This window comes from Anser brachyrhynchus, assembly GCF_964034855.1.
Source record: "Anser brachyrhynchus genome assembly, chromosome: 32".
NCBI classification, from domain to species: domain Eukaryota; kingdom Metazoa; phylum Chordata; class Aves; order Anseriformes; family Anatidae; genus Anser; species Anser brachyrhynchus.
The window spans coordinates 203352-228687 of NC_137725.1; the positions used below are offsets into that span (position 1 = coordinate 203352).

At 65.6% G+C, this 25336-nt stretch overlaps 3 protein-coding genes across 8 annotated transcripts; 2 read left to right on the top strand and 1 right to left on the bottom strand.

Moving 5' to 3' along the window:
- The first annotated feature begins 317 nt into the window (after window positions 1-317).
- Window positions 318-16502, top strand: DNMT1 (DNA methyltransferase 1). 5 transcript variants are annotated; one of them, XM_080571512.1, is made up of 34 exons: window positions 318-432; window positions 3896-3938; window positions 4427-4534; window positions 4629-4893; window positions 5136-5208; window positions 5392-5482; window positions 5607-5647; window positions 5909-5960; window positions 6267-6350; window positions 6436-6545; window positions 6654-6772; window positions 6893-6985; window positions 7567-7718; window positions 7827-8014; window positions 8322-8511; window positions 8921-9018; window positions 9151-9298; window positions 9385-9500; window positions 9626-9827; window positions 9924-10060; window positions 10159-10332; window positions 10845-11066; window positions 11678-11870; window positions 12006-12096; window positions 12686-12820; window positions 12973-13255; window positions 13342-13483; window positions 13717-13883; window positions 13966-14143; window positions 14470-14665; window positions 15310-15473; window positions 15559-15675; window positions 15751-15841; window positions 16020-16502. In XM_080571512.1, the coding sequence occupies exons 1-34, from the start codon at window positions 374-376 to the stop codon at window positions 16064-16066; spliced, it is 4569 nt and encodes a 1522-aa protein (XP_080427638.1). In that variant the 5' UTR covers window positions 318-373; the 3' UTR covers window positions 16067-16502. The 5 variants fall into 5 exon arrangements, with proteins under 5 accessions (XP_080427638.1, XP_080427639.1, XP_080427640.1 ...); XM_080571513.1 differs by having other exon boundaries at window positions 9927-10060; XM_080571514.1 differs by having other exon boundaries at window positions 321-432; window positions 4472-4534.
- Window positions 16503-16608: 106 nt separating this feature from the next.
- EIF3G (eukaryotic translation initiation factor 3 subunit G) lies at window positions 16609-19319 on the top strand (the record flags this gene model as incomplete). 2 transcript variants are annotated; one of them, XM_080571517.1, is made up of 11 exons in its annotated part: window positions 16609-16717; window positions 16942-16991; window positions 17434-17526; window positions 17625-17713; window positions 17870-17929; window positions 18106-18210; window positions 18298-18487; window positions 18597-18704; window positions 18784-18920; window positions 19012-19118; window positions 19246-19319. In XM_080571517.1, the coding sequence occupies exons 1-11, from the start codon at window positions 16698-16700 to the stop codon at window positions 19259-19261; spliced, it is 975 nt and encodes a 324-aa protein (XP_080427643.1). In that variant the 5' UTR covers window positions 16609-16697. The 2 variants fall into 2 exon arrangements, with proteins under 2 accessions (XP_080427643.1, XP_080427644.1); XM_080571518.1 differs by lacking the exon at window positions 19246-19319 and having other exon boundaries at window positions 19012-19122.
- Window positions 19320-19399: 80 nt separating this feature from the next.
- On the bottom strand, window positions 19400-25069 carry LOC308184393 (uncharacterized protein). Its single transcript, XM_080571451.1, has 13 exons — window positions 24915-25069; window positions 23676-23846; window positions 23445-23546; window positions 23160-23210; window positions 22893-23063; window positions 22722-22798; window positions 22523-22630; window positions 22316-22439; window positions 22126-22204; window positions 21903-22032; window positions 21667-21824; window positions 21147-21456; window positions 19400-20780 (listed from the first exon to the last, which is right to left on the bottom strand). Exons 1-13 carry the CDS (start codon window positions 24930-24932, stop codon window positions 19412-19414), a joined length of 2868 nt encoding a protein of 955 aa, XP_080427577.1. The 5' UTR covers window positions 24933-25069; the 3' UTR covers window positions 19400-19411.
- Between the last annotated feature and the right edge of the window lie 267 nt (window positions 25070-25336).

Consider the following 25336-nt stretch of genomic DNA (forward strand, 5'->3'; position numbering starts at 1 on the left):
ACAATGGGACATCCCACCTCCGAATCCCCCCCCCAAATCCCCACAATGGTATGTCCCACCCCCAAATATCCCCCCCCAAATCCCGCAGTGGCACGCCCCACTCCCCCCACCCCCCCCCCCCCAATAGTTCAGCCCCCCCCTTACCCCCCGCAAATCCCCCCAATGGTACATCCCCCCCCCCAAATACCCCCCCCCACAAATCCCTACAATGGTACATCCCACCCCCGGCTAGTTCCCCCCGCCCCACCCCCGAATGGTCCCTCCCGGTCCCCCCTCCACCCCCCCCCCCTCTCCGGAATGGTCCCGCCCGGCCCCGCCCCCGCCGTTTTCCGCGCGCTCCCGTCCCGGCCCCGCTCCCGCCGCCGCCCTCCCGATGCCGGCCCGGGCCGCGCCGCTGCCCCCGGCCCCGCTGCCCGCCGAGCTGCGCCGACGGTGAGTCCCCGGGGCACCGGGGGGTACCGGCACCGGGAGCACCGGGAGCGCCGCCGGGGCACCGCCGGGGCACGGCCCGGGGGCGCTGCTCGGTGCTGGCTGCGGCGGGGCGGTGCGATGCAACACGGTGCGGCGTAATGCAACGGGCTGCGATGCAACGGGCTGCCATGCAATGCAACGGGCTGCCATGCAGTGCAACGGGCTGCGATGCAACGGGCTGCAATGCAATGCAACGGGCTGCGATGCAACGGGCTGCCATGCAATGCAACGGGCTGCCATGCAATGCAACGGGCTGCAGTGCAACGGGCTGCCATGCAATGCAACGGGCTGCGATGCAACGGGCTGCAATGCAACGCAGTGCAACGGGCTGCAGTGCAACGCAGTGCAACGGGCTGCAATGCAACAGGCTGCGATGCAGTGCAACGGGCTGCAATGCAATGCAACGGGCTGCAATGCAACGCAGTGCAACGGGCTGCAATGCAACAGGCTGCGATGCAGTGCAAATGGGCTGCGATGCAATGCAACGGGCTGCCATGCAACGGGCTGCCATGCAGTGCAACAGGCCGCCATGCAATGCAACACAGTGCAATGCAGCACGGCGCAGCGTAATGCAATGTGCAATGCGATGCGATGGGCTGCAGTGCAATGCAACGCATCGCGGTGCGACGTAATGCAACTCAACGTAATGCAACAGGCTGTAATGCAACGCAGCGTAATGCAATGTGCAATGCAACTCAACGGGCTGCAGTGCAATGCAACACGGTGCGATGTAATGCAATGGGCTGCAATGCAACGCAGTGCAGTGCAACGCGATGCAACACAGTGCAATGGAATGGGATGCAATTCAATGGAACAGGATGCAGTGCAACGCAATGCAACATGGTGCCATGTAATGCAGTGCAATGCAACGGGCTGAGGTGCAATGCAACATGGTGTAACGTAATGCAATGCAACAGGCTGCAACGTAGTGCAATGCAATGCAATATGGCACAGTGTGATGTAATGCAACGTGCTGCAGCACGCTGCAATGCGATGTCATGCAATGCAATGTAACGCAAGGCTATGCAGTGCAATGCAATGCAACAGGCTGCAATATGATGCGATGCAACGTAGTGCGATGTCATGCAACGTAATGCAATGCCTTGCAATGTCATGCAATGCAATGCAACATAATGCAGCGGCCTGCAATGCAATTCAACTCAGTGCAGTGCCATGCCATGCACTGCAATGTAATGCAATGTTGTACGACATAACGGGATGCAATGCAACGCGGTGCAAGGCCACGCAATGTAATGCGACATAACGCAACGCAACGTATTGCAATGCAATGTGATATACTGCAATGTGATGCAATAGCATGTATGCGCTGCATGCAGTGTAATGCAACACAATGCAACGCACCACAAGGCAATGTAATGCAATGCAACGCAACATGCTGCAACACGCTGCAGTGCCATGCAATGTAATGCAACGCAATGCAACACAGTGACCCCCTCCACTGCTCTATGCATTGACCCCCCCGTGCTCTGCAGCCCACCCTGGGCACAGCCCTGATGCCCGGCAGCGCCCCGCACCTTGCTGTGTGGTGCTGATAGCGCCCAGCAGCGTGGTGGGGTGACAGCACCCTGCCTTGCCCTACACTGGCAGCCACCCTGTGTTGCGTCGCACTGCGCTGACACCCCCCTCATTGCACTGCGCTGGCAGCCCCCGTGCTTTGCATTGCCTTGCACCGCGCTGGCAGCTCTGCTTTGAGTTGCGCTGCGCTGCACTGCCATCTCCGTGTTGCACTGCACTGCACTGCACGGCCACCCCTGCTTTGCACTGCACTGCACCGCCACCCCGCTCGTTGCACTGCATCTCGCTGCACGGCTCCGACAGCCCCGGGCCGGGCCCTGACCCACAGCACTGTGCTGCCCCCCCGCCACCCCCCCTACCCGTGCAGAGCATCGCCCCCAGGCAGTGCGAGGATCCCGATGCACTGCACGGCCCCCCTCTTTGCCCCCACCCCCCCGCACTGCATTTTCCCCCATGCACTGCTCTGAAGTCCCCCGTGCAGTGCAATGCCCCCTGGTGCTGTAATAACGCCCCACAGCACTGCAATAACCCCCCCAATTCTTGCCCTGACCCCCCCCAGCACCTCTCCACATCCCCAGCCCCGAGCACCGCCATGGGGCACGGTTCCCCCCTCTGCACCCACTCCCCCTGTTGCCCCCCCCCCCTTCCTCTGCATGGGGCAGCCCAGACCCCCAACATTTGGGGGGGTCACTGAGGACTGGGGGGGGGCAAACGCCTGCCCCGCGGCTGGGCCCCACGTGGCAACGGGGGCGCCCGCCCGTGCCCCCACGTGGCTTTGTCCCCGCGCTGCCACCCGGGGCAGGAAGAAAGGTTTGTTGGGGTTATTTTTTTTTTTGGGGGGGGGGGGGGGGGACACGCACACCACGCTCAACCCCGTCCCCTCGTGGGGTGGCAGCGTGGCGGGGAGGGGGGCACGGAAATTCCTGCCTTGATTTCTCCCGGGGGGGTGTGGGGGGGTGTGTTGCGGAAGCGGGACTCCCGCCTTCCTCCGGGGAGCACGGGTTTCGCGCCCGCTCTTGGGGGGTGTGCGTGTATATTTGGGGGGGGGGGGGGCTTCATCCTGTGCGCGTCCCCCCCCCTGCCCCCCCCAAAAAATCCCCGCTCGCCCCGTGTCCGTGGGGAGGGCGCCCGGAGGGGCTGGCGCTTCCTGTGCCGCGCTCCCCGGCCGCTATTGTCCCTTCCGCTCTCCTCCCGGCATCCCCCGGCCGGCGGCGAGTTGGGGGGTGGGGGGGGGGGGGCCCCCAGCGTTCACCCCGCGTGTGTGTGTGTGTGTGGTGTGGCGTGTCCCCCCCCCAAACCCCTCCCCGTGTCCCGTCCCCCCCCCACACACACACACCCCTTGTCCCCACCGCCACCCCAAGCGCCCCTGCGAGTGCCGAGCCGCTTCGCTCTCCGGTTCGGCCGCCGCTCTTCCGGGCGCACCGCATCCGGCTCCCCGCGCCCCCGGCTGCATGGCCGGCCCCAGCTGCCGGTGAGGGACGCGTCCTGCCCGGGGCCAAGGGGTCTTTGGGGTGGGGGGTGGAGGGGGGAGGGGACGGGAACGGCTTTGGGGGTCCCCCAAACGGGGGCCGCGGGGGGCTCGGGGGCGTCCCGGCGCCGCTTTGTGCGCCCGCGGGACGGCGACACGTGGCTGCTCCCCCCGGCTTTTCGGCCGTGCCCGTGCCCGTCCTCGCACTTTATTCCCCATCCCCGGAGCCGTTTCGGGGCGTAGATTTTGGGGTACGGCGCCGTTTTCTGCTCGCGCACGCAAGGGTGACCTTCCTTGGCGGGGGGGGGGGGAAGGTATTTGGGGACACGCGGACGGACACACGCGATTTCGGGGCGCAGCCGCCCGTCGTTCCTCCCCGCCGCGGATCCCCCTTGACCCCCTGCCTCTCTCCTCCCGCAGGCTGCAAGATTTGGAGCGGGATGAAGAGAGCCTGAGCGAGAAGGTGGGTGCCGGGTGCTGCCGCCGCCGTCGGGAAACGCCTTTCCGGGCTCCCCCCAACCTTCCCCCCCCCCCCCCCCCCAGCGCGCGCCTTCGGCTCGCGGTCGGGCGCTCGGTGCCTCTTTGGCGCGCGGTGATTCATCGGCGTGGCACGGGAAGGGAGCGCTCGCGAGGCTCCGGTTTGGGGCCGGCCGCGGCGGCGGGCTCACCCCGGGCAGGGCGGGATGGGGAACGGCGCGACGGGCAGGCCAAGTGAGAGCCCGTCTCCCCTTGCTGGCCCAGCTTTTCCCCGGACACGTGCCCTGCGGTGAGGTCGGGGGTCCCGGTGCGGTCCGTATGTCCCCGCGTCCCCGTTGTCCCGGATCTCGCCATCATGTCATGTCAGGAGGTCCCCCGGCAGCTGGGTGAGCGGCGCCCGGGTTCGGAGCCGAGCCCCCACGGGGAGGAACCCGCGTCCGCCCCCGGCCCACGCTGTCCCCTCCGTCCCCGCAGGAGAGCGTGCAGGAGAAGCTCAGCCTCATCCAGGGCTTCTTGCAGGCGGATGTGCGGGACCAGCTGAGCGAGCTCGAAGCCAAGCTGCGCTGCGAGGAGCTGTCGGAGGTGAGACCCGGTGCCCGGTTTCGTTGAGGGGGGGGAGCTCAGCTCCATTTTATTCGTGCCCCGTTCAAACCACGCCGATCTCCACCCCCTGCAGGAGAGGTACCTGGCCAAGGTGAAAGCCCTGCTCCACCGAGAGCTCTCGGCGGAGAATGGGGACGCGGCGCCGCTGCTGCGGGCGTCCAACGGGTGCTCCAAGAACGGCGCCTACGGCAGCGACGAGGACTCGGAGCGGGCAGGACCCGACGGGGAAGAGGACAGTGCGATGGAGATGGAGGAAGCGGCCGCCTCTTCCTCTTCCTCAACCCCCATGCCGCGGGCGCGCAAGGCCAGGAGGAGCAGATCCAACGGGGAGAGCAAAAGTAACGGCTCTGCTCTTGCAGCCGCTTAAAAGGCGGCGGGAATCGCCCGCTGCGATTCAACACGGAGCGGGAGCGCGGCGGTTCCCGATGGGGTGGAAAAACGGAGCCCCTCCGGAAGGGGTTTCGGGGTCTCTTTGCCTTGCTCGGGGCTGGGGGTGTCAGGGAGGGGGCTGTTGGCCGCCTGGGGGCCGCGGGAGCGGGTCCCACGCCGCTAACGCCGACCCTCGCTGTCGTCCTAACAGGGTCTCCTGCCAGCTCCCGGGTCACCCGCAGCTCCGGCCGGCAGCCGAGCATCCTGAGCATGTTTTCCAAAGGGTCAGTACGCGGGGTGGGACCCGCGCCTCCTTCAGGATGTCCCCGGGGAGCCTTCACCCTCCTCTCTCGATCCCCAAACCCGCCGGGCTCCCACGAGGAGCCGGAGCCCGTCGGCGCCCCAAGACGCTCGTTACGCCCGGCGCGGAACCCCGAGGGCTGACCCCGTGCGTTTGAAACCACCAGGTCCAACAAACGGAAATCGGAGGAGGTGAACGGGGAGGTGAAGCAGGAGGTGAGCGCGGAGAAGGAGGATGAGGAGGAGCTGGAGGAGAAGGTGCGTGGCGGTGCCCGCGGGGGGGGTGAGCTCGTGGCCGGGGTTGCTCGTGCGTGCGCGTTGTTCCCGAGGCCGCCGCGCGCTCCGTCCTCATCCTCGTACACCCCTTCGTTTCTCCCTCAAGGAACAAGACGAGAAGAGGATTAAAATCGAAACCAAAGAAGGGTGAGGAGCGGAGCCTGCCGTGCGAGCGTTTTCTGAGCGGACCCTTGGGACCCCGCGGCGTCGGTTCCGGCCCCGTTGGGGCTGCAGGGTCGGGGCCGTTCGGCCCCATCAGCACGGGGAGGAGCAGGGGGAAGCAGGGGGGTTTCGTGGGGAAGCCGGGGATCCAGCCTGCTCCACGCTCACGCTGCCTTCAGGGGCCACCGGGGCCGTTTCTCTGCTCTGTGCCTTCATCCCCCGCTCTTTGTGTTTTCTTACTCCCAGGTCTGAGATAAAAGATGAAATTACTCAGGTTAAAACTACAACACCTGCTAAAGTAAGTCGCGTTTCCAGCCCGCACCCCAGCACTTTTGGTGCTTTTTTGTTCTTGCGGCTCTTCCACGTGGTGGCTGGGGTTCTCTAAGGGAAGGGGGAAGCCCTTTCCGGCACGCACAGCTGCCCAAAACCAAAACCCGAGCGAGGTGGGGAGCAGCGCGGCCCGCGGGAGCTGCCTTGGCTGCCTTCAAAGAGCCTGGATGCTTCGGGAACAAGAGCACGGGGCCGCTCGGGGAAGGAGCTCGGAGCCCGAGGCTGGTGGAGGAGAGGGGAGAGAAGAGCTCACGCCACCTCCCGTGTCTTGCAGACCACCCCTCCCAAGTGTGTCGACTGCAGACAGTACCTCGACGACCCTGACCTCAAATTCTTCCAAGGGGATCCCGACGATGCCGTAAGGAGTCGGCCCTGCTTCGGGCGCGGGGTGCTGCCACGCGGGGAGCGCTCCTCCAACGCCCTCCTCTCTGTGTCTCGCCCAGCTGGAGGAGCCCGAAATGCTGACCGATGAGCGCTTGTCCCTCTTCGACGCTAACGAAGATGGCTTTGAAAGCTACGAGGACCTTCCGCAGCACAAAGTCACCTCTTTTAGGTGAGCTGGGGGGGGGGGGGGGGTGGGAAGCGGGCTAGGAAAAGCCCCCGGATTCACAAATCTGGTGGAAAAAAAACACAAAGCGCAACCCGGCTCCGTCCCCACCAGCGTCTACGACAAGCGGGGTCACTTGTGCCCGTTTGACACCGGCCTGATCGAGAGGAACATCGAGCTGTATTTCAGCGGAGCTGTGAAGCCCATCTACGACGACAACCCTTGCCTGGACGGTGAGCGTGGCGCGGAGGAGCCCGGGGGTCCAAGGGGCCGGCGACCCCCCCGTGGGACTCAGCTCTCCCCTCTGCAGCTCCTTGGGTTTCGGGCTGACGTCCGCGGCTTCTGTCTCGCAGGTGGGGTGAGGGCCAAGAAGCTGGGGCCCATAAACGCCTGGTGGATCACGGGCTTCGACGGCGGGGAGAAAGCCCTGATCGGCTTCACCACAGGTGGGCGAGCCGAGGCGGCGGGCTCGGTGCGGGGAGCGCGCCCGCGTCGGCGTTTAAGGCCTTGCTTCGATTGGGGATGGGTCCGGGTCGCTCCCGGAGAGGCTTTTCCATTTGCTCCTGGCCCGAGCTGGGGGAAGAAGCTGCTTTTTTGGGGTTTGAAAGCGTTTCCCTTCCCCGTTTCTGCAAGGAACAGGAACGTCGCCCTTCCGGTAACCTGTTCTGTTCAAAGCAAAGGTGGTGTCAGGGGAGGACGTAGCTCCCCTGTGCGGCAGCAAATGGAGCTTGTAGTGGCAAACAAACCTGGGGTTGTCTTTGCTTTCTAATTAGGTAGCAGCATGCCAAGAATAAAAGACAAGTCCGTGGGTAGCGCGCCGCTACCCTGCGCCCTGCCTCGAGCTCCTGCTCGCCCTGCTCTGGTGTCGGTAGCCGTGAGCGTGGGCAGAGCTGTCCCTGGGCTGAGGTCCCTTGTAGCCGTGCGGACCGGCTGGCTTCCCCCCCAAAAAAAACCCCATCTGCTGCAGTCCTAGCTCGGTCGTGACCGCCCGGTTCCCTGGTTGTTTACCTCCCGCTCTCGGCCGCAGCCTTCGCCGACTACATCCTGATGGAGCCCAGCGAGGAGTACGCGCCCATCTTCGCCCTGATGCAGGAGAAGATCTACATGAGCAAGATCGTCGTGGAGTTCCTGCAGAACAACCGCGACGTCAGCTACGAGGATCTGCTCAACAAGATCGAGGTGAGCAACCCCCGGGGGAGCGCCGGGCTGCGGGGAGAGGGCCGGGGTGGGGTGGGGGGTTTGCTCCGCCGTCCTCTCCCCCCACCCCTAACCTGCCCGTCCTCGCAGACCACCGTGCCTCCCGCGGGGCTGAACTTCAACCGCTTCACAGAGGACTCGCTCCTGCGGCACGCTCAGTTCGTGGTGGAGCAGGTGGAAAGCTACGACGAAGCCGGGGACAGTGACGAGCCCCCCGTCCTCATCACGCCCTGCATGAGAGACCTGATCAAGCTGGCTGGGGTCACCCTGGGGAAGAGGTGAGCCCCCCCCCCCGGCCTTCCCCGCACGGCCGCGCAAACCCAAAGGTTTGCTCCCCGTCGGCTTTGCGGACAGGATCCTCCCGGGATGTAGCCCGGTGCTTGCTCCCAGCTGGGAGAACTTGGGGATTTAGCCCTGGTGCCTTCGTAGCACGGGCAGCAGCGGGAGATAGGAGCAGAAATCCTCCCGAAACTGGCCCAGGGGGAATCTCTTTGCTCTGTGGGTGACGGGGGTGCTGAGCTGGAGCGCGTGGCGGGGCTCTCGGCGGTCCGAGGCGCGGGCTCACGGCTCTCACCTTGCCCGCAGGCGAGCCGTCCGGCGGCAGGCCATCCGGCACCCCACCAAAATAGACAAGGACAAGGGCCCCACCAAGGCCACCACCACCAAGCTGGTGTACCTCATCTTCGACACCTTCTTCTCGGAGCAGATCGAGAAGGACGAGAAGGAGGACGACAAGGAGAACGCCATGAAGCGCCGGCGCTGCGGCGTCTGCGAGGTAACGGCGGGCGGGCGTGTGGGGCCAGGCGAAACGGTGCCATCCCCGGCTCTCCTTCCACCCCGAACGCCCCCAGCCCCATTTGGGGGTTCCCACATTACGAGTTCGCTGGCTCCGTGGGGACAGAGAACCGCGGAATGGTTTGGGTTGGAAGGATCCCCTCTGGTCTGGGACGTCTCCCACTAGATCAGGTTGCTCAAAGCCTCGTCCAACCCAGTTCTGAACGCTTCCAACGCTGGGGCATCCACAGCTTCTCCAGGAAAACTGTTCCAGTGCTTCACCACCCTGATGGTGAAGGATTTCTTCCTTAAATCCAAAGAGGAGCGATTCCTGAGGCCACCCCGTAGCCCCTGCCTGTGGCGTCCCTGCTGCTCCTGCCCGCGCTCAAGCTGATTTCTCCCTGCCGCAGGTGTGCCAGCAGCCCGAGTGCGGCAAGTGCAAGGCTTGCCAGAACATGGTGAAGTTTGGGGGCAGCGGACGGAGCAAGCAGGCCTGTTTGCAGAGGAGGTGCGTCCCCACCGAGCCACCCTGGTGGCATTTGTTCCCCCTCCGGAGAGAGGGGACGGGGTCTGCAAAGTGCCAGGTCCGCCCTGGTCCCCGCACAACGGGGCTGCAGCCACGGTCCTTTTGTGTCCCCAGGTGCCCCAACCTGGCTGTCCGGGAAGCTGACGAGGACGAAGAAGTGGACGATAACATCCCCGAAATGCCGTCGCCCAAGAAGATGCTGCAGGGCAGGAAGAAGAAGCAGAACAAGAGCCGCATCTCCTGGGTGGGCGAGCCGGTCAAGGTGAGGCTGGGCGCACGGGGGCTGCGGCGGGGCCGTGTCTCTCGTGGGGATTTAAAGCTCTCCCCGACCGTCCCGTGCTTCCGCAGAGCGATGGGAAGAAGGACTACTACCAGAGGGTGTGCATCGACTCGGAGACCCTGGAGGTGGGAGACTGCGTCTCCGTCAGCCCCGACGATCCCACCAAGCCCCTCTACCTCGCCAGGTCGGTCTCTTGCTCGTGGTTGCTGCCGATTAGGGAGCCCTAATTGCTCTCCTAATTGCTCTGGCGAGGCTCAGAGCAACGCGGCCCCCTCCTGGTGCCCCGTAACCCTGGCTCCTCGCCCGCAGGGTGACGGCCATGTGGGAGGACAGCAGCGGGCAGATGTTCCACGCGCACTGGTTCTGCCCGGGCTCGGACACCGTCCTGGGGGCCACCTCCGACCCCCTGGAGCTCTTCCTGGTGGACGAATGCGAGGACATGCAGCTGTCCTACATCCACGGCAAAGTCAACGTCATCTACAAGGCGCCCTCGGAGAACTGGTCCATGGAGGTGGGTGACAGCCCTGCCAACTCCGGCTGGAATCGGCGCGTGGCGGCCGCGGCAAAGAGGCAGCGGCGCCGCTCCCCGCGAACACCTCTCTCCCAGCAGGGCGGGCTGGACATGGAGATCAAGATGGTGGAAGACGACGGGAGGACGTACTTCTACCAGATGTGGTACGACCAGGAGTACGCTCGCTTCGAGTCGCCGCCGAAAACTGAGCCCACGGAAGACAACAAGTACAAGTGAGCGCGAGCCGGGCGGCACGGAGGAACCGCTCCTCGCCAGAGCCGCTGGAGCCTCCCCGCGGCCCCGTCACCGCGTTCCTGTCCCTGTCCCGCAGGTTCTGCATGAGCTGCACGCGTCTGGACGAGGTGAGGCACAAGGAGATACCCAAAGTGGCCGAGCCCCTGGAGGAAGGGGATGGGAAGATGTTCTACGCCCTGGCCACCAAGAACGGAGTGCAGTACAGGGTGGGAGATGGCGTCTACCTCCTGCCGGAAGCCTTTTCCTTCAGGTTGGTGCTCGCGGGGGGCTGGAAGCACTTCTAGGGATGCTGTTCTGTCGATCCCACAAACTAAGCGCCCAGCGCCCTGATTTCCGAAAGCTTTAGCCCTGATTTCACCCCCCATTATTGAACGGAGCGACTTCGCTCCGAGAGCCGAGCTGCCGCGTTTTGGCAGACGAACCGAAATACTTCGCGTATTGTTTTCCTTCAAAAGGAAGAGCTTGGGTGGATGAAAGAGGAAACAAGACCCTGCCTGCTGCTTTGTAATTAGGGGAAGAGAAATGGCAAAGCCCTTTGGGAAGAGGGCTGCAGCGTGCAGGCACCTTGCTTTGCAGCTGCGCGCTCTCCTGGCCGCTCGTGCATGCCCCATTCTGGGGTGGCTCGGTGCCCGCGCTGCAGCGAGGGGAGCAGAAGAGGTGGAAGCAAGCAGAGAAGCGGGAGGAGGATGCGCTGGGCTGCGTTATTTTATTTGGGGCGCTGGAAAGGGGCTCCCCGACGTGTTTTGTCTCCCCGCTCCCCAGCATGAAACCCGCCAGCCCGGCCAAGCGCCCCAAGAAGGAGGCGGTGGACGAGGAGCTGCACCCGGAGCACTACCGCAAGTACTCGGAGTACATCAAGGGCAGCAACCTGGATGCCCCCGACCCCTACCGCGTGGGCCGCATCAAGGAGATCTTCTGCAACATCCGCAGCAACGGCAAGCCCAACGAGGCTGACATCAAGCTGCGCATCTTCAAGTTTTACAGGTGAGCGGCGCCGGGAGGTTCCCACCGGGGCTGCCTGGCATTTCGGGTGCCGGGAAGAGCTCGGCGGCGTCGGCACAAGGTCGCCGCGGAGCCCGCTGGTACCTCAGGCACCTCTGCAGGGCCGGGGAGAGCAGCGTGGGCACTGCCCAAAGGGGTTCGGGGCCACCGGAGCCTCCACTGCGGCGTGCTGCCAGCGCCGTCCCGGGGTGTGGGTGTTTACCCAAACATTTGCAGGCTCTTAGTCATCTCCCGCGCACCACGGGGAGATGTGTGCGAGGAGCCTTGGCAGCGGAGAGGAGCGTGCTAACGCTCAGACCACGTGCTTGAAGCCTTGCTTCCAGATCTCTCTGCCTTTAAATTTGCTTAGCTGCGCAGCGCTGGCTTCCCCTCCCTCCCCCAAGAAAACCCCCAAAGCTCCTTTTGGTACGAAACAAGTCATCCCTTTGGTGCTGCGCCCAGGTCGTGCTAGCAGACATGTGCTGTGGGAGGAAATAAACCCGCTTCTCTCCGCGGAGATGGAGCTGTGCAGCGGGGGAGCACCACAACCTGGGCCGGACCGCGCTTAGGGTTTGCCCCGAAGCGTTTCCCCTAACCAGGAGCTCTTTCTGCAGACCCGAGAACACGCACAAGTCCATGAAAGCCAGCTACCACGCAGACATCAACCTCCTGTACTGGAGCGACGAGGAGACGACCGTCGACTTCCGTGCTGTGCAGGGCCGCTGCACGGTGGTGTACGGCGAGGACCTGACCGAGAGCATCCAGGACTATTCCGCTGGCGGCCTCGACCGCTTCTACTTCTTAGAGGTGAGGAGCACGTCCCCAGGGGACCTGAACAGATGCCCTGAGCTCTGCCAGTCCGCGTCTCCCGTTTTGGCGACAGCATCTTGGCAAGGAAAGCTCTTTGTGTTCAAGCTTCCCAAACTCCTTCTCCCCCCCCAGGCTTACAACGCAAAAACCAAGAGCTTCGAAGATCCTCCCAACCACGCACGGAGCTCCGGGAATAAAGGGAAGGGGAAGGGCAAAGGGAAAGGTGAGTGTCTAGGGGGGGTGGCGACGGCTTGGGGCACCCGTTCGCGCTTGCCGTTAGGTGCTGCAGAGCGGAGATAAGACTTGCCACCAGCCAGATGTTTCTGTGCTCTTCTCCCGCTCCGGTGCTCTCACAGGATGCAGCCCTGCGGTCTGTGGCTCTGTTCTTAAGGGACAGCTGTGCAAGGCCTCACCTCTTTGAAATAAACCTCTCGGCAACAGCATCTGGCCCCTCTTGAAGTTTTTTACTTGCTGGCGTCCCTCTGCTGGGGCTTACCGCTCTCTAGCGTAGGGTTTTGTACCCTGCCAAGGAGGGGAGCTGCTCCACGAGCTCCTGCTGCTCTGGTCTGAGCCTGAAGCTCTCTGACTGCATCCACGGGCTGTTGGGTGGAAAGGGATGGCGCAGGGAAAGAGGAGAGGCTTTCCTTCCAAATGCAAGGGCGTATTCTGGCAGTGGCAGAACAGTTACGGGTAGAAAGGTGCTTTAAGCCGATGTTTTAACTGCTGCGGAGGAGGGCAGAAAAATTTGCCTCGTAAGCACCGAGAGGAGGAAGTGACTTTGCCTTTTGATGTGAGCGGGGCTCTGCTTGCAGGCAAAGGCAAAGGGAAGTCGTCCGTCACCTGCGAGCAGAGCGAGCAGGAGCCGGCCGAGCTGAAGCTGCCCAAGCTGCGGACCTTGGACGTGTTCTCTGGCTGCGGGGGGCTCTCCGAGGGCTTCCACCAGGCAGGTGAGCGGCAGAGCCGGGGGGAATCGGCGCTGGCCGTCTCGCTGCTCGCTTCCTCCATCCCTTATCCTGGGAGCCCCGAGCTGGATCGGGGAGCACGAAGCGGCGCTCTGCTCATCCAAGCAAGCCCAAGACGCTCTGCGTCGTCTCCCCAGGCGTGTCGGAGACGCTGTGGGCCATCGAGATGTGGGAGCCGGCCGCCCAGGCTTTCCGGCTGAACAACCCTGGCACCACCGTCTTCACGGAGGACTGCAACGTCCTGCTGAAGCTGGTCATGTCCGGCGAGAAAACCAACTCGCTGGGGCAGAAGCTGCCACAGAAGGGGGACGTGGAGATGCTGTGCGGAGGCCCCCCGTGCCAGGGCTTCAGCGGCATGAATCGCTTCAACTCCCGCACCTACTCCAAGTTCAAGAACTCCCTGGTGGTCTCCTTCCTCAGGTAAGGAGGTGGCGGGGTGCGGGCTCGTCCCCAGGAGCCTCGACCGCTGCTCCATCCTCGTTCGTGGTCCCTCTCCCTCCTGGCAGCTACTGCGACTACTACCGGCCGCGGTTCTTTCTGCTGGAGAACGTCAGGAACTTCGTGTCCTTCAAGCGCTCCATGGTGCTGAAGCTCACCCTGCGCTGCCTTGTCCGCATGGGTTACCAGTGCACCTTCGGGGTCCTGCAGGTAGGTTCGGGGCACGAGCTCGGCACCCCGAGGCAGTTAACGAGAGCAAAAACCCTTTGACTCCAGCCTGGCTCTGCTCTGAACCATCCCCTCCAAAGCGGTGCCGTTTGAGCTCTTTGGTTTCCTTCGCTCCTCCGCGGTAGAGGGAATTTCCCAGCTTTTTAAGGGTGCAGACTAGACGGGGATTGCCAGACCCCGTTGCTGTCCCCTCAGGCGTGTCCCTTCCTCCCCAGGCTGGCCAGTACGGCGTGGCCCAGACGCGGCGGAGAGCCATCGTCCTTGCTGCGGCTCCCGGTGAGAAGCTGCCCATGTTCCCCGAGCCCCTGCACGTGTTTGCGCCCCGTGCCTGCCAGCTGAGCGTGGTGGTGGACGACAAGAAGTTCGTCAGCAATATCACCCGGTGAGCCTTCGGAGCGCCGCGTGGCTTCTCGAGGGGCAGGGGTAGGGTTTAGCTGCTCACGGCGCTTGCTCCGCGCTCCCAGGACGTACTCCGGCCCCTTCCGCACCATCACGGTGCGGGACACCATGTCCGACCTGCCCGAGATCCGGAACGGTGCCTCTGCCCTGGAGATCTCCTACAACGGGGAGCCCCAGTCCTGGTTCCAGCGGCAGATCCGGGGCTCCCAGTACCAGCCCATCCTCAGGGATCACATCTGCAAGGTACGTGGGGTGGGTGACGCTGCGCTAGCACCCGCCAGACCCAGAGATTAGGGCAGGGATGTTTGGTGGGTGCTGAGCAAACGGGGTGAGATCATCCCCAAGCAGTCCCTGTGTGTGTTTATCCCCAAACTTGGCAATTTGAGAGGAAAAGGAGGCTGGTGGAGCTGCTGGGATCTCTCCCTCTCCCGCAGCCTTCTCCAGTGATAGGAGTGGGGCCACAATCCTGGTGCCGGGCTGACCGGTGTCCCCCTGAGTCCCTTGCCCCGCCACCGAGCGCTGGGGCGCTCTCCGATGGTGGGAGGTGACGGCAGGCTTGGCGTTTGCAGGACATGAGCGCCTTGGTCGCGGCGCGGATGAGACACATCCCCCTGGCCCCCGGCTCCGACTGGCGCGACCTGCCCAACATCGAGGTGCGGCTGTCGGACGGCACGACCACGCGCAAGCTGCGGTACACGCACCACGAGAAGAAGAACGGCCGCAGCAGCTCGGGTGCGCTGCGGGGAGTCTGCTCCTGCGCGGAAGGTAGGCGTCAGCACCCCAACGCGGTCTCCTGTTGCTGCCCGTGGACTGGGAGATGTTCCTCACCTTGCGTGGTGGCACCGGGGGGGTTAATCCACTGCTAACCTTGCTAATTAGGGGTAGGTAATTCAGCCCGGCACCCCATACGCCCATTCCTTCCCACGGACATCGTCCTGGTGTCCCCATCCCCGCAGAACGAGCTGCTCCCTGCTCCGCCGTTGATGTAAATGCTTGCAAAGCCAATTTTCCCTCCGCAGCTCGAATGTATAAAGTAATACCTTCTACTCATCCCGCTTCGGCTGTTATTTGCTTGTTTAAACCTCCCGAGTGCGAATTTCCCAGCCTGCTCTACGAGCCTTCATTCTTTAATTTCATCTGCTGCAGCCGGCAAAGTTATTTCATTTCCACGCTTTCCAGTGACACAGACGTGGCCGTGTTCCTCAAATGCTTATTTATTATTGCTGGCATTTACGGGGCCGCCTCCGATGGGAGCTGCTTGAGAGGCGTTTTGCAGCGAGCTGTGATAAAATTTAATCGGGCTGGTGGCGCGCGCGCGGCCCCACAGGGTCAGTCTGGGGAGAGAGAAGCTGATTGATAGCTTTTGCTGCTTTTTTTCTGTTTGGATAATTGCTCCCCGTCTCCCCCAGGGAAGCCCTGCGACCCCGCGGACCGGCAGTTCAACACCCTCATCCCCTGGTGCCTGCCCCACACCGGCAACCGGCACAACCACTGGGCCGGGCTCTACGGGCGGCTGGAGTGGGATGGCTTCTTCAGCACCACCGTCACCAACCCCGAACCCATGGGCAAGCAGGTGGGTGCCTCTGGATCCGCCCCCCCCCCCCAGACGAAGGGTGTCCCCCTCGCTCTTTCTTGAACTGCTTCCTTTGCCGCCGCAGGGCCGGGTGCTGCACCCCGAGCAGCACCGGGTAGTGAGCGTGAGGGAGTGCGCCCGCTCCCAGGGCTTCCCCGATACCTACCGGCTCTTCGGAAACATCCTCGACAAGCACAGACAGGTGAAGCGCGGCCGCTCGCGCGCAGCCCCGTGGCGCCGCCGAGCCCGCGCGAGCGTAACCCTACTTCTGTCGCAGGTCGGTAACGCAGTGCCTCCTCCTCTAGCCAAAGCCATCGGGCTGGAGATCAAATCGTGCGTGTTGGCGAAGCTGAGGGAAGACACCGCGGGTAGGTGCGGGCCGGCGGTTCCTACACCTCGCCGCCGCGCCTCGCCGGGGGGCTCGGGGGGTTAGGACCGGCGGTTCTGCTCGATTGAAGCAGAAGATGGGGGAGATGGAGAATTAATGGGGGCAATAACGGGGGCTTGGGGAGCGCCGCCGCCATCGCCCGCCTCCTCTCCCCACAGCGCCCAGCGCCCCGGAGAAGATGGAAACGGTGGAACCGGCTGACTGACGCGCCTCCGGCACCGGGACTCCCAAACATGCACTGATTTATTTTATCCCCCTTTTATTTTTTTTTTGTTTTGTTTTGTTTTGATTTTTTGTTTGTTTGTTTTTAAAATTCTCGGTCCGTGGGACCTTCCCTGCGGCTGTGCTCGTGCCCACGTCTCTGCCCTCCGCCGCTGTCTGTGATGGTCGAACTCCACTACCCCCCCGGTTCCCCCCCCCCCGGTGCAGCCCCCCCGGCCCCGGCAGGGCGCCCACGGGGCCCCCAGCACCTCCGGCAGGACCCCCCCGGTCCCGGCCCTGCCCCGGCCCCCCCCATCTCCCGTTTTTACGCCGCATTGTATTGAAAATAATCGGCCGCTTTGTACAAGTGGGAATTGATACTTTATGTAGTTTTTATATGTTGTAATATTTCTTCAAATAAATCTCTCCTATAAATTATAGCCCCCCCCCCCCCGCCTTTCTCAGGCTTCGGGGGGCGCAGTAGGCCTCGGCCCCCCCCCAGCGGGGCGTTGCTTAGCAACCGCTTTCCCGGCGCGCACCGCGCGGCCGGCCCCCGGCGCCGGAAGTGAAGCCGGGCTGGCCGGAAGTGAAGCGCTTCCCTTCCGGTGGGGAAGCGTGAGGGAGGCGGCGGGGCGATGCCGACGGGCGACTACGAGTGAGGGAGCGGGGCCGGGCCCGGGGCGGCGGGAGGGGGCCTCGGGGGGGGGATCGGGGCTCGGGAGGCGGAATCGGGGGCCTGGGGGGGTGGAATTGGAGGGAACCGGCGGGGAGTCGGGGCCTGGGGGGGGGGGTTGGGGGGGCCTCAAAATGGCGGGGGGGGGGGGCGGGGAGCGGGGAGCGGGGCCGGTGCCTGTGCCTGAAGCTGTGCTGTGTCCGCAGCTCGAAGCCCAGCTGGGCGGACCAGGTGGAAGAGGAGGGAGGAGAAGACGGTGAGTGGTCGGGGCGGGGGGGCGGCTCGCCTGTCCTCCCCCCGCCGCCCCCCTGTTGTTTTTTTTTCTCAAAAAGAGCTGTCGGGCCTCAAATCCCCCGCAGGGCCTTGGTTCGGGGCTCAAAACCTCGGCTTCTAGGGCTGAGAGAGAGAGCAGGCTGTGCCAGACCCGTGGCGGGGAGCAGCGCTCCTCTCACCACCCATATGTCGCCCATTGTAGGGGCGGAGGAAGCCCGGTGGTTGCAATTTTAAAGCTTTTTGGCTTTTTTTTGCGCCCAGGAGAGAGAGCGGGGCTCCTCTCCCCTCTGCTGGGAGAGGCCCTGCTTCCCAGGACCACATAAAACCAGCGACCGGACCCCACAAAAGCGGCGGGGTGCTTTCCCCCTCGTGCTGTGCTCGCTCCGAACCCTGGCGGCGACGATTCTCCGTTTCTCTTCCCGCAGACAAATGCATCACCAGCGAGCTGCTGAAGGACATCCCCCTGACGGGGGTGCTCGGGGGGAGCCTGAGCGCTGAGGCCGAGCTTCTGAAGGGAGGTAAGAGCCGCCCAAAAGCTCCGGGGGGGCGGGGGGGGCTCTTCCCCTGCCCTTAAACCACCCCCCGGGCAGCCCCGTCACTGCTCCCCGCCCCGCAGGCCCGCTTCCCTCCCCGAAGGAGCTCATCAACGGGAACATCAAGACCATCACGGAGTACCGCGAGGAGGAGGATGGGAGGAAGGTGAAGGTGAGCGGGGCCTGGATTTAACCTCTCCCTGCTGCCTCTCTTCCCCGGGGAGGGCAGCTCCGAGGGGGCTGCTCCTTCCAGCGTGGCGTTTGGGAGCGCGTCCGCCGCGCTCGTTGCTTTTTGTGGGTGTTAGTCGTCTCCGTTACGCTTCCCCAGATCATCCGCACCTTCCGCATCGAGACCAGGAAGGCCTCCAAGGCGGTGGCGCGTCGGAAGGTGAGAGTTTTTTTGCGGCGAGGATACCAGGGAGGGATTTCCTTCTGCGGAGGGGGGAAAAATGGAATGCAGCGCTCCAGCGGACGCTGCTTTTTACCCGGTCCGCATTTGGCGTGGCTTGGGAAAGGGAGCGGTGAGTTCTTTAAAGCTTCCCGAGCGGCCCCGTTTTGCCCCAGAACTGGAAGAAATTCGGCAACTCGGAGTTCGACGCCCCCGGGCCGAATGTGGCCACCACCACCGTGAGCGACGACGTCTTCATGACGTTCATCACGAGCAAAGAGGTGAGGCCTGGGGAGGGGGTGGGGGGGACCCCGTGGGGAGCCCCCTGAGCGGGGCTAAAAGGTGCTGAGCCCTCTTCTCGTGCCCAGGACCTCAACTGCCAGGAGGAGGAGGACCCGATGAACAAGCTGAAGGGCCAGAAGATCGTCTCGTGCCGCATCTGCAAGGGCGACCACTGGACCACGCGCTGCCCCTACAAGGACACGCTGGGCCCGATGCAGAAGGAGCTGGCCGAGCAGCTGGGGCTGTCCACGGGCGAGAAGGAGAAGCTGCCGGGAGGTACGGCGCCCGAAACCCTTCCGCTGGGGTTCTCTTCCCCCGCCCAAGCCCGAATTTTCGGGGCGGCCACGGTTTTACCGGGGCGCCCGTCCCTTTCTTCCTCCCGCAGAGCCGGAGCCGGTGCAGGCTCAGCAAAGCAAGACGGGCAAGTACGTGCCACCCAGCCTGAGGGACGGCGCCAGCCGCCGCGGCGAATCCATGCAGCCCAACCGCAGGGGTAAGGCTCGGCCTCTGCGGCCTCCCGTCCCCCCCCCCGAGCCTCCTGTCCCCCCCTGAGCCCTCCCCTCTGTCCCCAGCCGACGACAACGCCACCATCCGCGTCACCAACCTGTCCGAGGACACGCGCGAGACCGACCTGCAGGAGCTCTTCCGCCCCTTCGGCTCCATCTCCAGGATCTACCTGGCCAAGGACAAGGCCACGGGGCAGTCCAAGGTGGGGGCAGGAGGGATTTTGGGGGGGGGCGACACCCCCCCTTCTTCCTCCCCGCTCACCCCCTCCCTCGCTTTTCTCCCCCCCCGCCCAGGGTTTTGCCTTCATCAGCTTCCACCGCCGGGAGGACGCGGCCCGTGCCATCGCCGGGGTCTCCGGTTTTGGCTACGACCACCTGATCCTCAACGTGGAATGGGCCAAGTGAGTACGGGAGGGTGCTGGGGGGGGCACCCAGGGGTGCTGGGGGGCACCCAGGGGTGCTGGGGGCTTGCGTCTGGCTGCTCCCGTCCTCACCACGTCTTTTTATTTTATTTATTTTCCTCCGCAGACCCTCCACCAACTGAAGCCGCTGCCTCCCCTGCGAGCAGCTGGCACCTCTAAATAAAAACTACTCCGGCACTACGCCGCCGCTTCCTCTCTCCCTAGCTTTAAAAAAAAAAAAGGCAATTTTACCCCAAAAATCACCCTGTGAGGCCACGCTTCCCGTTTAACCTTTAATCCCCCGCATCGCCGCCCTCTCCGGGCAGGGGATTCCGATCCTGGGGCCGCGCCGGGGCCTCGCCGCCGCCGCCGTTTCGTGCTCCCGCCGCGCTCCCGGGCCGCAGCTCCAGGCGCTCGCCCCGCTCCTCGCGGCGGCAGCAGCAGCAGGAGGAGCAGCAGGAGCAGGAGGAGCAGCAGCAGGAGCAGCGCAGGCTGTCGGCCAGCGCGGCGTAGAGCAGCGGCTGCAGGCAGACGTTGAAGTTGACGAGGATTTTGCCGAGCTGGGCGGCGGCGTGGACGGCGCGCGAGACGCCGCAGTCCTCCAGGGGCGGCGGCCGCAGGCAGCAGCGGCGCCACAGGTTGAGGTTGCGGAAGACGTGGTAGGGCAGGTAGGAGAAGGCGTAGAGGGCCACGCTGGCCCCCGCCAGCACCCCGACGCGGCGTTTTTCCGGCGGGCCCAGGCGAGGGTTGCGAAAAACCACGCGGGCCACGGCGCCGTAGCAGAAGGTGGTGAGGAGGAAGGGCAGGGCGCAGCCCAGCGCCGCCAGCGCCAGGCTGTAGGGGAGGAAGAGCGGCAGGCGCTCCCGCGCCGCGCTCCCCAAGCACTCCGCCTCGCCCTCCTCCTCCCGCACCTCCGAAAAAAACAACGTGGGGGCCGAGAGCCCCGCCGCCAGCGCCCAGACGGCCACGCTCAGCGCCCGGGCGTGCCGGGAGCGCAGCCGCCCGCGGAACCGCAGCGGGTGGACGATGCCCAGGTAGCGGTTGAGGCCGACGCAGGCGACGAAGAAGGCGCCGCCGTAGAGGTTGCAGTTGAAGAGGAAGCGCTCGAGCTTGCAGAGGGCTGCGCCGTAGCTCCAGCGTTTGGGCGGCCGGTAATACGCCGCCAAGGCGGGCAGCGAGAGCGAGTAGAGCGCGCCGCTGAGGGCCAGGTGGAAGGAATAAACCACGGGAGCAGGCCACGGGCGCTCGCGGGCCAGGCGGAAGACGGCGAAGGCGTTGCCCAGAAGCGCCGGAGGGAACTGGGCCGCCAGCACCGGCCACAGCAGCTCCTGCGAGCGGCTGAAGTTGGCGCAGGGGCCGCCCGAGGTGGCGTTGGCCATGCCGCGGTGTCCCCCCAACTCCCGGGGGGTGGCGGAGGAAGGCGAAGGAGACGGTTTTAGGGTCGCTGCCTCGGTGCGGGGCGGTTGGAGGCAGAGCGGGGAGGCTCGGCGAGCCCCCTGGGGGTCTTCCCGGGACAGGATGCGTCCCCCCCCCCCCGTCCTGCTGAGCACGTCGAGGGCTGCGCTCGGTCCCCCGCAGCCCCAAAACTCGGCCCACTCACCCCGTCGCGGCTCTGTGCCCGCTCCCTGGGCTCGCTGACCCCTCCGAGGTGGCGGCTGCGCTCTTCCTCACGCTGGGGGCTCCTCTTCCTCCCAGCACCCCCACCCCGTGCACCGAGGCTCAGGAAACGGGGCAGGGACGGGAGCTTCCCCTTCTCGAGCCGCCTCGAAACCACAGTCGTGAAGGCCCCGGCCCCTTCCCGCTGGCGCAAGCGGGGCAAATTGAGCTCTGCCCGATCAGATCACGCCCCACGTTAATTAAATTAAGCTAACCCCCGCAGTTTTTGCTCCCCCCCCACGGCCAGCACGGCGCCACGTGGTCGTTCCAAGCGTGTATTGCCCAGGAGCAGGAGTGGGGCCCCCACCCCGGTGCCCACTTCCTTCTCCCCCCACAGTCTCGGCGCGTGGCAGACGGCCGCAGCCTCAGCGCTTCCCCTTCTTGGCGTGCCCGGGCCGCCTGAAAATCGTTTTTCCCCTCGTCAGCAGCTTCCCCCTCCTCTTGGGGCCGTGGTTCCGTCCCTCCCGGGCCGGCCGCTCGCCTCCTCGTCCCGCTTTTCGCCCGGCTCCTCCCTGGGGCTTCGAGTCCGTCCGCGCCGAATCCTTTTTTCGCCGCTTCCCCGGTGCTGCCGGGCGAGGTTTCGGGGCTCCGGGCTGCTCCCGCTGGCCGCGCCGCCGGCGTTTCCGCGGCACGGCGGAGCCCGAGGGGCCTCGCGGCCTCTTGGTGCGGTTGGGAAAGAGATCTGGGCAGGCGGATGCCAACAAAAAAAAACAACAAAAAAAAACACAAAAATTCAGCGGGGCAGAGGGGTTGGCCACGCGGCGCTGGCGCCGGGGGAGGTGTCAGCGCGTTTACTTGGAACCGAGATCACGGCCAGCTCAGGGTTTTCGCTTCATCAGCCACGCAGGGAGGAGAGGGAGGCTCGGCCTCGCTCGGCCCCTCGCGGACTCACCTTCGTCGGGCTCCTCGCCCACCTCCTGCCGGTAATACTCGGCGTCGCTCTCATCCGACTGCCGGGCCGGATCCTGCTCCTCCGGCACCCCGGGGTCCTCGGCGTCGCTGTCGCCGTCCCGCTGCCGTTTCCTCCGGATCCCCGCCAGGCTCTTCTCCCTGCCGAGGCGGGTGTCGGTGCCTGCCCGGCCTCCTCGCCTCCAGCCTCACCTCCGCCCTGCCCTCCCTCCCCCTCACCGGTGAGCCTCCCGCTGCTGCCGCTTGCGCTCCACGGCCGCCTCCTGCTGCCGCCGCCGCTCCGTCTTCAGCTGCAGCTTCGCCTCCTTCCGCGCCAGGATCTCCTGCACCTCCGCCTCCGTTTTGTGGACTGCCAGGGAGAAAACGGAGCCCCGAGGGGCTGAGGCCGGCGCCCACCCCCCGGCAGCGGAGGCTCGGCGGGGAGAAGCCCGGCGCCACTTACTGAAGCTGTGGAAGAGCACGTTGCCCTGCGCCAAGCCCTCCTCCACCTTCACGAGCTGCAGCGTCATGCGGGGCCCGATCTACGCGAGGCAGGGGGGGGTGAGCACAAAACCCGCTCAGCCCCGAGCTCCCCAGAGCAGGCCGGGGACAACCGCGGCCTCCACGGGGAGGCCGGACGCCTCCCCACGCACCTCGGTGAGGCGCACGGCGCTCTGCTGCGCCTTCATGTTCCCCCGGCCGGCGTAGGCTTGCGGCAGCTCCAGGATGTTGTGGGTCCCGTCCTGCTCGGCCTCGCTCTCCGACAGGTTTATGTCTCTGCCCGGGGGGTTGGGGGGGAGGAAGAGGAGCGTTGGGGCCGGGAGGAAGGCGCCTCCGAACCCTCCCGGCCCCGCACGCACTTCACCAGCAGCTCGCTGATGTCCTCCAGGCGGCTCATGTTGGGGAATTTCTCCTGCAGCAGCTTCTTCAGGCCTTTGCTCACGCCCACGGGCACCACCTTCACGCTGCTGCGGGGCGAGGAGGAGGAGGAAGAGGAAGTCAGCGGGGCCGGGCGGCGAGGGGAAAAAAGGATTTCCAGACCCACGGCGCCGCGCTTACTAGTGTCGGAAATCCAGGAGCTGCGCCTCGGCGTCGTAGCTGACGAGCAAACACCTCTTGATGCTGTTGAGGTTGACCTGGGGGGGCAGAGGAGGAAGAGCTGGGACCAGAAACGAGCCCCCCTGCGGGGGGGGGGTTTGCCCGGAGCCGGAGGACCCCCCCCCTCCTCACCTTGTGGACGTTGATGGAGGGAAACATGTTCTGGAACATGGTGGCCATCAGCTTGACGTGGATCTGCTGGAGGCCGAAGTTGCTGAGCACCAGCAGCGGGTGCTGGGTGAACTGCTGCTCGTGCATGCGGTGCCGCTTGAGGGACGAGACCACGTCCTTGATCAGCGAGTACTGCGGGGGGGCGACGGGGGGGGGGAAAAACAGGGCGGTGGTGAGACGCCGCTCCTCGTCCCCCCGGGGCCGGGACCGGCGCGTGCGGGCACCCACCTGCGTCACCTTGAAGGTCAGCGTCGGGCCCCCCGGCAGCCGAAAGAGCTTCTGCGGGGAAAAAGGGCAGCACTGGGCAAGGGGGGGAGAGGCGCCTCTCATCCCCCCCCCAGGAGCGAGCGCCACAGCCGCATCAGTGCGTTTACTTTGCACGAAATCAGCGCAGAGACTCAGCGGGAATTTTGTCATCGTCTGCAGCTGCCAGCGGAGGGAGGAAATCCCCCCCAAAAATCATCCTCCCGAACCCGTCCCCCTCCCCAAAATAAAAACCCCGCAGCCACTCACGAAGTTGATGCTGGAGCTCGATTTGCTGAAGACCAAAAAATGCGTCACCCCCAGCGGCCCGGCCACGGCCACGAAATCCTTCAGCGAGTTTTTCTTCCGGACCTGCGGCGGGGGGGGAAAAGGGCGAGCCCCTGAGATCCTCCCGCCCCAAACCGACCCCCGAAAGGCTCCCGGTGAGCCCGGTAACCGGGCAGGATCCCCGTCCCCCCCGCCCCGTCCCCGCGCGCTCACCTTGAGGGCCCGGGCGGTGTAAGGCTCCATCACCTTGCGCACGTCCAGGATCAGTTGGCGCACGTTCTTGCCCACGCGGCCGCGGTGGAAGACGAAGGAGTGGGGGACGGTGCTGAAATCCTGCTGCGCCTGCTGCAGCGCCGCCGCCCGCTCCTTCTTCTGGTTCTTGGTCTGCGGAGGCACCGCTCAGGACCGGGAACGGGGGCGCAGCCCTCCCCGGGACCCCCCAACCCCTGTTGAGCACCCCCCCGGGGAAGGACGGAGCCCCGGTTCTGGGGATGCTGTGCTCCGGGGGCTGCCCGGTTCTAGGTTCCCTGTTCCCTGAGGCACGGTCCTGCCCTTTCCCTATTTCACGAAGCCCGTTCCTGGCCCCTTCCCCGGTTCCGTGCCCCGGTTCCGTGCCCCGGTTCCCTGGCCCTGGACCCTTCCCATTTCTCTGGCCCTTTCCCCGTTCTCTGAAGCCCGGTCCCGGTCCCTTCCCTTGTCCCATGACCCCCAAGACCCGGTCCTGGCCCTTTCCTCGTCCCCCTTCAGCCCATTCCAACCCTTCCCCGGCCCCTGAAGCTGGGTCCCGGTCCCTCCCCCGGTCCTGCTCCCGGTCCCTTCCCCGGTTCCACGGCCCCCGAAGCCCAGTCCCGGTCCTTTCCCCGGTCCCCACATCCCATTCCCCAACCCCTTCCCCGGTTCTGTGGTCTCCGAAGCCGGGTCCTGGCCCCCTCCCTGGTCCCGGTCCCTTTCCCGGCTCCCCGAGGCCCGTTCCCAGCCCCTTCCCCGGTTCCACGGCCCCCGAGGCCGGCTCCCGGTTCCTTCCCCGGTTCCCCGAGGCCCGGTCCCTTCCCCGATCCTGGTCCCAGCCCCTCCCCGCTCCCCGAGGCCCGTTCCCGGCCCCTTCCCCGGTTCCCCGAGGCCCGGTCCTTTCCCCGATCCTGGTCCCAGCCCCTCCCCGCTCCCCGAGGCCCGTTCCCGGCCCCTTCCCCGGTTCCCCGAGGCCCGGTCCCTTCCCCGATCCTGGTCCCAGCCCCTCCCCGCTCCCCGAGGCCCGTTCCCGGCTCCTTCCCCGGTTCCCCGAGACCCAGCCCCGACCCCCCCCCGGTTCCCCGGTCCCAGCGACTCCCCGAGGCCTGGTCCCGGTCCCGGCTCCGGTTCCCCGGCCCCATCCCCGGTCCCCCAGGCCCAGTGACTCCCCGAAGCCCAATCCCGGTCCCGTTCCCGGCTCCCGGTCCCGTCCCCCCCCCGGACCTTGCTGGGCCGCCCCATCTCCCCGCCGCCGCCACCATGCGGCCGCCGCCACTTCCGGTGCCCGCCCCGCAGCGCTCCCCCGTTGCGTCACTTCCGGCCGGTCCGCCGTCCGACGCGCCCCCGCGCCGGCGCCTCGCGTTCCGCCCGCTGCTGCCATGGTTCCCCCAGAGCCCCCCCCCCCCAACCCCCCCCGGAGGCCTCCGAGGTCCGGGGGCACCGGGGGGGCCTCAGCCGGCCCCGTCCGGCCCCTCCGCCACCCCCGGCCCGGCCCCGAGCCCCCCGTGTCGCTGCCTGTGTGAAGCTCAGTGCAGTGGGGGGACGAAGTCACAGCTTTAATGGAGCCCCCCCCCGGGGCCCTGAAACCCCTCGGGGCTCCACAACGTCCTCAGAGCCCCCGCAGGGCTCCGCAATACCCCCAGAGC

Bases quoted from the DNA above. Each gene is read 5' to 3' on its own strand.
- DNMT1 (XM_080571512.1), top strand. From the start codon at position 374: ATGCCGGCCCGGGCCGCGCCGCTGCCCCCGGCCCCGCTGCCCGCCGAG. The intron at 9,019-9,150 runs GTGCGTCCCCAC...TTGTGTCCCCAG, and splicing joins CAGGCCTGTTTGCAGAGGAG to GTGCCCCAACCTGGCTGTCC. The intron at 9,828-9,923 runs GTGGGTGACAGC...CCTCTCTCCCAG, and splicing joins CGGAGAACTGGTCCATGGAG to CAGGGCGGGCTGGACATGGA.
- LOC308184393 (XM_080571451.1), bottom strand. The intron at 22,205-22,315 runs GTGCGTGGGGAG...TGCCTCGCGTAG, and splicing joins GCGCCGTGCGCCTCACCGAG to ATCGGGCCCCGCATGACGCT. The intron at 21,457-21,666 runs GTGAGTCCGCGA...CCGCCTGCCCAG, and splicing joins GGGCGAGGAGCCCGACGAAG to ATCTCTTTCCCAACCGCACC.